The sequence below is a fragment of the Lacerta agilis genome, chromosome 9 (genome assembly GCF_009819535.1).
Source record: "Lacerta agilis isolate rLacAgi1 chromosome 9, rLacAgi1.pri, whole genome shotgun sequence".
NCBI lineage: Eukaryota > Metazoa > Chordata > Lepidosauria > Squamata > Lacertidae > Lacerta > Lacerta agilis.
The window spans coordinates 52,317,531-52,329,879 of NC_046320.1; the positions used below are offsets into that span (position 1 = coordinate 52,317,531).

The window sequence follows — 12,349 nt, forward strand, 5'->3', positions numbered from 1 at the left end:
TAAGACTGCCATCATTCTTGACTTCTGACCAAGCTAAAGGGCGCTGATGGGAGTTGTAGTCTAAAACAACTGCAGGGTACCCAGTTGGAGAAGGCTGTTGTACAGCAAAACTCCAGTATAGAGGGGGTCCATTATTCAAATGACCACCCTATCCTGTGGTGATTGTAATTGTTTGTATCCTTCTGTCAAACAGTCCCAGGTACTGATATGGGAAAAACATGCAACAGAATGACAATATCTGTAACCACCCTATGGCTTTTTGTACCTTGAAGTTACTCAAGAGGTTGGCCGCTGGGTTTTTGCAGAATGGATCTTTCAGTGAACTGACTAATGAAAAGCAATTTCCATTCTTAGGATAAACTGGTATGCTTTTATCTGAAACCCTCCTTCTAAAATCTAATCTCTTGGCTGTAGGGAAGGTTCCGTCATTCCCTCTCCTGTTCTTGGTGTGGTGAAGTATTCGAAATATTCGCTTTTGTAAGAGGAAGGAAGAACCTGGTCACTGGGGAGTTTTGTACTACGGTTTCCAAACACAGAAACCAGCAGGGACCTGACAGTTTTAGTGAGTTGCATTTACATTGTACAGTAACACGCAGCCAGGTATCTTGCAGTTCTTGCTGAGAAGAACATTCCCAAATGAGCTGATTGTGAGTAAAAGAGAGGCTGTACCAGTGTATTTCGTAGAAATTCAATTTCTGCATACTCCAGAATTAATTGACCTGATCCACACCACCCAGACAAATATGTGAATTGGGAGCTACACTAATTGTTCTTTCTACTTCTCCAAATGTTGCCTTTCAGTTCTTGGCTTAAGAACCCAAATCAAAATGCATCAAGAATGTAGATTTTAAGATAAAATATATTTTGAAATGCATGCATTGACGAACTGCAGTAGAACTTTGTTACATACAGCTCATGTTACATACATGGGCTGTATAGAACTAAGTTCTACTGTGAGTAGGGTCATTGAAATTAAAGGACCTAAGTTAGATATGTCATTTAATTTCTGTTGGTCTACTCTGCTTATGACTGACACTGGATACAACCCCATATTTATTTATTTACTTATTTATTTATTTACACACACACACACACACACACACACACATATTCAAACACTAATTTATATTTTTCATGTGATTCTTTTTTGAAACAGGAAAGAATAGATTTATCAATGAACATGGGCTGCAAAGAAACTGCTCTGTCCATCCCATATATCTTGCAATAATAAAATTAATGGGTTGAATTATTCCATTTTTATTGTTTGCTTTTCCAGTTTAGCAGACAATTCATCCTTTACTCATGGCAAGGTTTTCTTTAATCAATTAAAAAAAAAATCCCCTAAGCAGAAGGGTCTTGACTTACTAGAACATGATCCATCTGGCATAAGCATGTATCCATTCAGACAATAACACTTGTAGCTGCCATAGGTATTCATGCACCGGTGTTTGCATGGTCTTGGTTTCAGACCACACTCATTGAGATCTAAAAAGGGCACAGAGGGGAGGAATCAAAAACAGAGCAGGCATTGCATATTGGCATCTTTAGAATTGTAGAAGGTGGTAGTGATAAGGTTCTCTTAAAGCAGACCAGCCTTGATCCTAAAATGCCTCTTGCAATATATTCCCATACCTACATAAAGTCAGAAGGACAGTCTGTTTGCAGTACTTCTAATCCCATAACAACAGAGGCATTGCACACTCCCCACTTCCATGCCACATCAATTATCCCTGCCTATGTAGCCGTAGTCATGGCTTTTGTTGGCACCAGACTTAACCCATATCAGTATAAACGATTCCTAAGGTCTGGGATGGTGTAAATCATAATCATTGTTAAAGCTGACTAGCTGGGGAGAGGAGGAGTTGTAAGTATGGAGTGTATGGTTCAGCATCCCTCGGAACAGGGACAGGCAACCTTTTGTCTGTCAAGGGCCACATTCCCACAGGGCTAATCTGTCAGGGGCCACCTGCCAGTGAATCAAAGTCAGCATGGGATGGGGCCAGAATCAAGTGTGTGTGGAGTTATCCCTTTTCTCTTTCTGCCATTTGCTCTTCTTTTCTGCCATCCCCTTCTCTCTCTCTCTCTCTCCTCTCTCTCCCATCCCTTTTCTTTCTCTCCTTTTCTGCCACACCTTCCATCTCTTTTATCTCCCTCTTCCACCACCCCACTCCAACAGACTGAAGGGAGAGGGACATAATTTTTGCCAGAATATTTTTAGGACTGACATTCTATCAGTCCTAGGATAGATTTGGCTATAGATAGGCACGTATGACTCAACTGCTCCATTTCCTTTAAAAATCAAGTTCAGCTAAAATCTATAGGTTAGGAAGCAGATATTAAGTGAAGAACATAATCTAAACCCAGTGGATAGAGTAGGTTCATGTCTTTTTCTCTCCCAAATAATGCAGTGGCTTAGTAAAACTAAATCCCAGTCCACCTGTTGTATTGTTTGGATCATTCTACTGAGCTTTGAATCTGATACCATCTGCCATAATATATTTTGGTACTCAAGTGTAATGATATTGGCTAGCTATTAGTGGCATAGTCTAAGAATAATGTGCACATACTTTAAGTGTTTCTGCTGGGAAGTGTATTCATACTTTGTTCCAGTAAGCTTCTATAAGTTGCTGAATTTTAATTAAATATGTACAAAATATTTTTGCTGGCTTTACTCAATCGCTTCACCAGCAAGACAGTGCGAGCATCTAGTATAGTGCTAGAGTTTTGTTTAATGTTTTGAGATTCACTTCTTGCAAAACATTCTAGAAACATTAGGAAGATGCTTAAGGTCACATTTGTTTTCCCACCACTGGTGTTCCATTCAATGGCCAAAAGCAACACAAGGGGCTTAATTAAGGGTCTCCATTATAATTCCATTAAATCTAAACAAACATTGTGTGATTCCTTCCCTTCCGCAGCCTTAGCTTCTTCTGGGAAATGGTTTACACTTTCAAGTTATATTTGTAACAGCTTCCCCTCTGCCTTGTTTAGAACGCATAGTACACAGGCAAGTGAAAGAAAAGTTATCAAAACCCTTTTACGTTTGTTGTGGGTAGTTTGTTGTTCTTTTTGCACATTTCTTATCATTTCAGAAGCACATTCAATATGTCTGTGTAGCAGGTTCTGTTCTGTGATATTTCTCTCAGTGATTTTCTCTTCCATTTGAACTAGCTAGGAGAAGCACTGGGAAATGCCACTGTTTCCATGTGCCTTGTGAGTATCAGGTATGCTGAATCAATGCGATGGACATCTGAAAAAATGCATCACCTGTGCAGTTGCATGGAGTGGCCACAAATATTGATAAACCTCAGCTACCATAGATTCTAACCAGAGGGAAAACTGGCTCAGACCGATGGGAGCTAGAGTCCAAAAACATCAGGTTTCCCTTCCCTGTTTTAAAAGAATATTCTCCACTTCTTCAACCATGGCACAGCTTCCTTTCTTGAGAGGCAAATGGCTTCCATCAGTGGGGCAGTGAGAGCAACCACTATTTTCTCCAACCATGCCCCTGGGAGGATAATATATCATGACTGAATCAGAGAACTAGACACTTTAAAGAGGGACGTGTGCCCTGTGACACTTTCATCAACCCTGACCACTGGTCATGTTGGCTTGAACTGATGGAAGTCCAACCACATCTATAGGGCACCATGTTGTCTACTGGTTCCCGGGTGTGAGAAATCATTTCACAAATGTTGCATTGGAGAAATATATACATATTAGCTTTGTCGAGGTCAACAAATAATCCTTTCAACACCCCTGTAAGTTAGATCACTAGGATTATCCCTAAATGCCAAATAGGGTGTGTGTGTACGAGGCTAAAAGAAAGAGAGAGAGCAGCAAAGAGAGAAAAGGCCATCCATTTTCACGGAGGAGAATAGTGTTTAGCCAGGAATTTCCTGGGTTTTTAAACAACTCATTCTCTTAGCCACTACACTTCACAACTCATTTTACATATGGTTTTATATTTTGATGTTTAGGGGAGTACTGTTTATTACTGAGCAGGTTCAGGCTAACATTAACATTTAGCTTGGAGTCAGAGAAATGCAAGACTCTTAATAAATTGGCACGCACATGCTGTGTTTGCTGAAAAGGTCAGGAAACTTTATCTTTTGTCTATTTTTTATTTCGCAGGCTCTCCAAACATTTCACTTAGCACAATTTCTCTCTGGACAAAAGAGGGGAAGAAGTGTAACCCAGCAGTCTGAATCTTCTGAGATGAAAAGTTTCAAAGCCTTTGCAGAATCTTTTCACAACATCTATCACAATCCTCCTTGCTTCTTTGCTCTTCGCAAAAATTTAAATGGGGGGTGAAGAGGTTTTTTTTTTTTTTTAATGAACCCACTTATACTCCTCGCTGAGATTTCCCTTCATTATTCCAAGTTAAACAATTCGACAATGATGCTATTCACACACATGGGGGGGGGGGTAGGGAAGCAACAACAACAACAACAACAGTGCAAGAATAGCGTCACTGTCAAAGCTGCATACTGAAAAGCTTTTAGAGCAGGCTGGATGCTGCAGCACTTTGGAAAAGCTGTCTCAGATATAAGCGCAGGCTGCTAAGCTTGGACATCACATTGCAAGAAGAAAGACAGTTAATGTGAACACACGAAATACTCCAGAAAGACAACTGCTTGTGCGCTGCTATATCTTGCATGAGAGCTACAAAGAGATAATCGAGACTCCTTCTACAATAATGTGGTGTGCTGTATGTAATAATGAAATATTATTTGCTCTTTGAGGATTCAAATCAAACTTTATTCACGTAGCCAACAGGCCATTGCGACTAAAAATACAGATAAAACAGATAAAAATACTGGGGAAAGACCAGTCAGGTACACAAATATATAAAAATACTAATAAATCATATGAAACCCCCAGGCTAAAAGGCCGTTCAAAGGTGGCCTCGTTCGAGTTGTCTGTCAAATTATGGCCCTTAGTCTCATTGCCCTCTCAATAAATCTGGCGACCTTCTCTGTTGTCTGGATGTTCTGGTCCGCTAACAAATAAAACATTGCGGCCGCTGATGAGCGACCTGGGATGGAAAGTAGGAGGGGAGTAATGATCTCGCTCCTCAGGTCTTTGTACAGGGGGCAGGTCAGAAGAACATGTGACACTGTCTCCAAGTTTCCGTCTCCACATGGGCAGAGTCGTTTCTCCCTGGGGAGTTTCTGATATCGGCCTTCGAGCACGGCAGAGGGTAGTACGTCCAATCTTGCCAACGTAAAAGCGCGTCTATACTTTGGGATATTTAAATTATGCAGATAAGATGCCGGGGCATCGAAGTGCGAGGGGGGCAGGTGGGCAAACCATGCACAAAATTTCTTTGTTTTGGCCAAGTTGTTTTGTTGCTCAATATCCATCAGGCGCTGATCGATTAAGCTTTTTGCTTTAGAGGGGCCCAACATTAACAAATGCTGAGCATGTAGACCGCATGAGAGAAGTTTGAGTCTCACCATTTTGAACCATGCGCTTTCGTGGGCATCCCGTATCACCTGGGGCAAGAGTCCTGTTGGATTTTGGTTTAAGCGGAGCCAATAATTAAGCGTTCTTTTCCAGATCTGTGTTTCCACAGATGGGAGACCAGCTTCAAGGCATAATGCTGCAGTTGGTACACATGGTGGAACGGCAAAAATTTGTCTTAGAAAGTTAGATTGAACCGTTTCAAGAAGATTGCATTGGGTCCCCGTCCAGATTTGGGCCCCATATGTTAGCTGCGCTAGAGGTTTTGCCTTGAAAACTTCTATGGCTGCTGGAATGTACTTGCCTCCCTTGGTATAGAAAAAGCGGGACAATGTCTTGGCGCTTTGGGTTGCTTTCTCTCTGGCATATTTATGCTGTGCGACCCACGACCCCGTAGACTGGAAGACGATGCCCAGGTATTTAAAGGCTTTGACTTGTTCAATTGGTTGATTGTCCATTCTCCAGCTGTGTATTTTATGTTTTCTCGCGAAAACCACAACCTTGGTTTTCTGGTGGTTCACCACCAACTGCTCTCTCTTGCAGTATGCTGAAAAATCTCTTATCAACCTTTTAAGGCCTATTTTTGTTCGTGATAGTAAAACCGCATCATCTGCGTATAGTAGCGTTGTGATTGGTTTTGCGGCTAAATTGGGGGCATGATATTCCGGGGCTGCTAGGCATTTGATCACATCATTAATGTATAGGTTAAATAAGGCTGGGGCCAAAATGCATCCTTGTCTAACCCCTCTGGAAACTGGGATTGGGCCTGTGAGTTGTCCATTCGGAGCAGTTCTAACGTACAGCTTGGAGTCTTCATATAGGCCACTAATTAGAAATAATAGCCTTTTATCCATGCTAGTTTTATTTAATTTTGCCCAAAGTTTGACTCTTGAGATTGAGTCGAATGCAGCCTTCAGATCGATGAAGGCTGCATATAACACCCCCCGCGTTTTCTTAGCATATTTATCTATTAGATGTGCTAAGATAAAACAATGGTCTATAGTCGATCTGTGTTGTCTGAATCCCGCTTGTTCCTCCGCCAGGATCGCCTCAGACTCCATCCAACTAGTAAGTTTGATCTCAAGATGTTTGGCATATAATTTGCTAGGTATGGGAAGCAGGCTGATGGGTCTATAGTTCATCGGGTTGGACGTAGGACCCTTCTTATAGATTGGAATAATTATTGCCTCGGCCCAGCAATCTGGATATGAGCCTGTTAAGTCGATATGTGAGAATATCGCGGCCAGTAGGGGAGCCCACCAGCCGATGTTATTCTTCAGAAGTTCTGGCGGAATGTAATCTATGCCAGGGGCTTTATTGTTTTTGAGTTGTGCTATTAAATCTGCGACCTCCTCTACAGAAACTGGGGGCCATTGTGGTAAATTCTCTAAGCTCAGGCTTATCGTGCTGTGCTGGGCTTCCTCGTCATAGAACAAGGATTGAAAATGACTTTTCCATTCTTGGGGTTCAACCATGCAGTTGAATCCACTGCGCTCCTGGTCCAGAAGACCCGAGATGGTACGCCAAAAGCAAGATATGTCTTTCTCCTTTGAGGCCTTAACCAAGCTCTGCCAGGCATTTCTCTCGGCTTTCAGCTTTTTTCCCTTTAATAGTTGTTTATAGTTCCGTCTTAGAACAATGTATGCACTAAATAAAGAGGGTTCTCCGGTATGCCTATATTTGCGATAGACAAGTCTCAGATGTTTCCTTGTTAGCCTACACTCCATGTCAAACCAGCTCGCTGGGTCCTGTATCCTCTTTGTGGCGATGTTTGATGTCTCTGTTGTGAGATGGGTTTTCAGCCTATCTGATATTTTCTTAAACAGGTCCAAGGGCTTGTCCGCAGAGTTATTTGACACAATGGCAGAATGGGTAGTCTTCATGTCCCCTGCATGAAGGAGGTGGGTAAACTTTACATTGAATTTAGAGGTCCATTTGATCCTTCTGGGTGCGGGTATACCCAAGTTAACGATAGGGGTATAATAATGCTTGGCCATGGGTTTATTAAGAGAGGGGCCTTCGAACACTACTGTCAGTGGGAGATGATCACTCTCCGTATTATGATCCACATAGAACTTTGAGACCAGGCTGTGGGCAAATCTTGAGATTAAGATATAATCTATGACACTTCCTCCCCTCTTTGAATGGTAGGTGTACTCGCCCGGTCGGTCCCCCTCATTATTGCCATTTAAAATTAACAACTCCCTCCTCTTTGCAACTTGAGCGAGGCAGAGGCCGGAGAAGTTGCATCTTCTGTCTTTGGAGAGACGTGTGACTCCTATATCTCGGGTGTTGTCATAATCCTGGAACTGGTTATAGTATCTGTATAAGTTGTTATCATCTGTTCCCATTCGGGCATTGAAATCTCCGCCCATAATGATTGGGGTAGAAGGATATGTAGATTCAAGAGGCTCTAAAAAGGCCTCTAATTCTGCCCAGTTGGCCTTAACAGCCGATTTTTTTTGGCAAGGGGGCAGATATACATTTACCAGCAGCAGGGCGTCTTTCTTTAGCTTGAGTACAACTGCTGTAGCTAGAGGGTTACAGCTTGGTAGGACTTTAATAGAGTGTTCTAGTTCCGTAGAGATGAGACTGACTAGGCCTCCGCTGGGCCTGCCTCCCCTTTGAGAAGGAGTGGCCGGTAGGGTGTGACTACTATAGCCATTGAGCACAATGGGCTCGCAGTGCCAAGTTTCCTGGAGGAGAATGATATCAAAATGCTTGAAGTATGACATAAGTTGCTGGTTGTTTTTCTTTGCGCGCCACCCTGCAATGTTCCAGGATAGCAATTTTAGTTCCTTATGTCTCCGTAATGTACATTCGGCATTTCTACTCTGTCCAACATCCCTGTTGTGTCTAAAAAAACACTCCCGTTTGTTCTGTCTTTGAAGGTCTGCTTACTGTAGAGTTGATTTTCGTCTGGTTTTGACAGCTTATGGGTAGAATTTGCAGATAGGGGAGTAGCTAACTCGTTTGGGGACAGCTTGAGGCAGCTGATCCAGTCAATCGGAGATGACACAGCCTGATTTTGTTCTGCCTTTTCGTACACCATAGGGGGCTGTGATTGTAACTCCGTATCTATACATTTAAACGAGCCTCCCATCGTCTTCTTATTCACTAAACACTTGGGGGATATGGGCCACAAATAAGGACCCTCTGGTGACTCAGTGTGGTTAACCTTTTTGACCAATCTACTTCTAAGCGTGTCCAGTCTATCCAAAATTTCATTTTGGGCTGGAGATTGCAATGACCAGAATCGATTTATTAGGGTGTGCTCTTCTGCGGTGAACTCTTCTGCAGTGGCAGAGTCCTCTTTTTCATTCCAGTGATGTTGGGTCTTATGGTTGGCTGTGTCTTTCTTTCCCAGATTTAATGCTTCTTGTTTATATCGCTCCTGCTTTTGGTGGTTGCATTCACTGTCCTTTTCCTCCTCAGATCTTAATCTCCCGTCACCCTTAGGAGCAGATAGAGAGGATATTGGAGCTCTATTTTCAAAAATTCTTGACAATACTATTCTGTCCTTTTTGAATAGGTTTCTTGCTCTGAGGATGAATTTAACCAGGTTGTGGTCTGTAAATGTGATTAAAGCTCGGACCGAGTAGCCGTCTTGATATAAATATTCTATATCATCTAAGTCGGCTGCTTTGACTACTCCAGGTAAAATTCTGTTTAAAATATCCAATAGATGCTTCACACGATCTCTGCCTGTGCAAGGCCCCAGCGGTTTTGGGTAATTTCCGAGTATAATCTTATGTGGAATAAGAACCAAGCTCCATCCTTTCGTTGTACGTGCAGCTGGTACCTCCTGTGGAAAAGTCCCTCCGATGTTTAGAGTCCCAGGCTCTCTTCTCTCTGTGATTACAGTGGGTACTCTGGGTGGGCTCGAGGAGAGTGCATCCGTAGATGATTTGGTTTCGTTAACAGGTCTCTGGGGTTTGCTCTCGCGTAAGGGACTAGATTTGGTTTTGGGTATACCAGCCTTACCAGTCTCTCTTGTACTTCGTACTTTAGTTTTCTTAGAAATAGTTGGAAGTAAGTTGAAAAGTTTTTGCCATTGCTTTTTGCTGTTGTGTTGAGTTGTTTTAGAGATTTTTATATTTTTTATATTTTTACTTTTCTTTAATTTGAGGTCCGGTTTTTTTTTCGGTAGTTTGGTTTTCCTTGGGGACTGACTTTTGGTATCCAAAACAGGAGTGTTGTTAGGTTTATGGTCTGCTGCTCTTTCTTGCTGTTTGAAATTTTCCACTAACGTCAACAAAAGCCCATTTGTTATAGCTAAGAAATTTTTGATGTTAAGTATATCCATGTTTATTTGGTGTACATGCAACCGCAATTGATCTACCCACTCTTCGCTTTTATTTATAATATCAGTGGGCCGGTGGCTTAAATGAATTGTTCCAGAGTCCGAGGATAATCTTTGAGGTTTGGGATCTTTTGTATCGGGTGTGTTTGTCTTCATGACATTCTCAGCTAAGGCAAGTTCCTGAGCCAAGCTTGTAGAATAATTTGTGCTCTCATGGTCCGTTCGTAGTTCTTTAAGTTGAATCGACCAATCCATCACACTAGGGATGGCCTCATTGAGAATAATCTCACTCTGGTCACTCTTATTCACCTCTTTATGAGTAAAATATTTAGTAATTTTACTTTGCCTCCTTTGCGGCTCCTTTAAACTACAGGGCGGACTTGGCGTAATGCCCAGGTCTTTACAGTTCTTTCTTGTTAGAACCATGTTAGGAGTAGGGCACTGAGGCAGGCAAAGGATGGAGGGTTCTATAATAAATCACCCGTTTTCAGAGCCCAAGTAAGTCCGCTTTTATCAAGTAATTAATGCCTGGGAAAATTTGATATAGTTATCTTTAGGCTCGTTGTGAGCTCATAAGGTTTTAGGCAGGGTTGTCTATGTGGGGGGACCCAGGAGGAATGTCCTTTTCAACCTGGAGACTAGTAGGCCTGTAAAACTGATCTTTCTTTCTTTGTTTTTGGCTTCAACCTTCAGCCTTCAGCGCTCGGTTTGCAAAAGAGAGAGAGAGAGAGAACAAACGGTCACTCACAGAAGTTGTTTCCCTCCGCGTTTGTTGAAGGAGATAGATAGCTTGGTCAGGAGCGAGATCGCAGGCCAGCGAGCAGTTGAAAAACAGTTGAGCAACAAAGCAATAAATTGCTAATTAGGAAAGCACTGAGCATTGAAAGGGCGATAAGGCAGCCGCTAAATGATTAAAACTATAAAATTAAGATCCAGAAGGCTAAAAAGAACTACTCAAAATCTTAATTGGGGCAGACAGAGCTAACTATGCTGCTGACTCCGTCGCCATCTTGGAAGCCTGTGGTCTTTGAGGATATAATTGTATCCCTGCATTTCATTAGTGGTCTGAAGCTGCTTGCAGACATGCATCCGGGGTCAGCATCGGGGGCTGGTATCAATGGATTCCTGCAAAGAACCGCAACCTGCTGGGTGCCCATCTCTAAGTCCTGGAGGTGCCAAATCCTGCGACTCTTTTTCTTCGCTGTGTCTACCTGTTCACCTGCTGTCTCTAAGCATGGAAGCAGTGACAAGGGTGATGCAAAGGGGGGATGGACCCAGGGGAAGAAGACAAATTGGCAGCAATGACAATGAGGAGGAGGAGAGCCCACTCAGAGAGGTGAGTCCCCCTAAAGGAAGATTCTTGCCCAAGCCCCCCCCCCCACCTAAAAAAAGAAACTGGCACTGTGTCCTCTTTTAACACAATTAACTGCAGGTTCCTAGTGTATGGAGGTGACAAATGTATGGAGGACACAGCCTGGGGCTGTTAAAAAAAAAAGCATAGGGAGAGATTCATGTCACACCTTGTGTCACATCTCAAGTACCATCCAACGAATGGCTTTGACACTACTGAGAAGACTTTCCCCACAGAGGAGGAGATGATATGGTGTGAATTGCAGGGGGTAAGGGCAATGGTCACAATTTGTCAGCAACAGGTGATCCAGGACTGAAGCGTGGGCACAATTTTCCCAACAACAAAAACACCTCCTTTTGCAACCACCACCCAGGAGCCCTAGCAGAAATGCAGCACTGCTTAAGAGCGTTCAGGTTTTGATCGCCAACTTCAAACTGTACTGTGCCAGCGAGCATCTCAAACAATCAGGAGCAAGGATCTGTGGGGCTTGCTGCAACTTTTAAGAATTGGTTGTTGTCGGCTCTGTCTCGAAAGTGTGGGCCTCTGAGGGTGAAGTCAAACCGCTGTTTTAGCAGTACTGAAGTGGCCTCCCCTGGGGGTGCAAGCCTGGGCAATGTGTTTAGAGGTCCTTGGCTGCCCAGACAACAAGCCCCACCCACCCCCCTTGGCCCCTCTGATTTGGTCCAAAGGAAAGGAAAGCAATATGCTTGGCACCAGCTTGGCTTCAGGAGTTACCAGAAGGAGGTGTACAAGACGCCATCCATCTTGGGGACTCCAATCTGGATTTGTGCAGAGTTTACTCCTTTCCCTTTTCTTCTCCTGAGGATATCCCACAAGGCAGTGGAGATTTAGGATCGGAGTTTTCCTTCTCCTAGATGGGCTATCTTCCCAGGTTGATGAGCCCCATCTGCTCCTCGCTCCCCTCTACAGAAAATGCCTTCTTGACCGTTTTTCTAATACCAGGTCAAGTTATTTAACCATATCCCAGTGCTGTCTTCTCTGCCTGGGAGTGGCTCAGCAGGGTCTCAGGAAGAGACCTTTATCATCCTCTGCTGCTTGACCCTGGCTTCTCTAGGGAAGAACAGAAATACTCCTGTTTGAAACCCTCGGGAGCCATTCCCAGTCAGTGTAGGCAACAGTGAGATGGTTCAATGATTTGACTTCAGATATGGCAGCTTCTTAATGTCTACTTATGCTCCTAATTGGAGATTCAGTAACAGCATGGGTCA

General features: G+C 43.1%; 1 protein-coding gene across 5 annotated transcripts in view; it reads right to left on the minus strand.

Moving 5' to 3' along the window:
• Window positions 1-12,349, minus strand: part of NPNT (nephronectin) — a 73,797-nt gene that overhangs the window by 29,620 nt on the left and 31,828 nt on the right. For all 5 annotated transcript variants that reach the window (XM_033160326.1, XM_033160325.1, XM_033160330.1 and 2 more), the window contains one exon: window positions 1,366-1,485. In XM_033160326.1, the coding sequence (XP_033016217.1) occupies window positions 1,366-1,485 (120 nt within the window). The remainder of the gene's footprint in view (window positions 1-1,365; window positions 1,486-12,349) is intronic.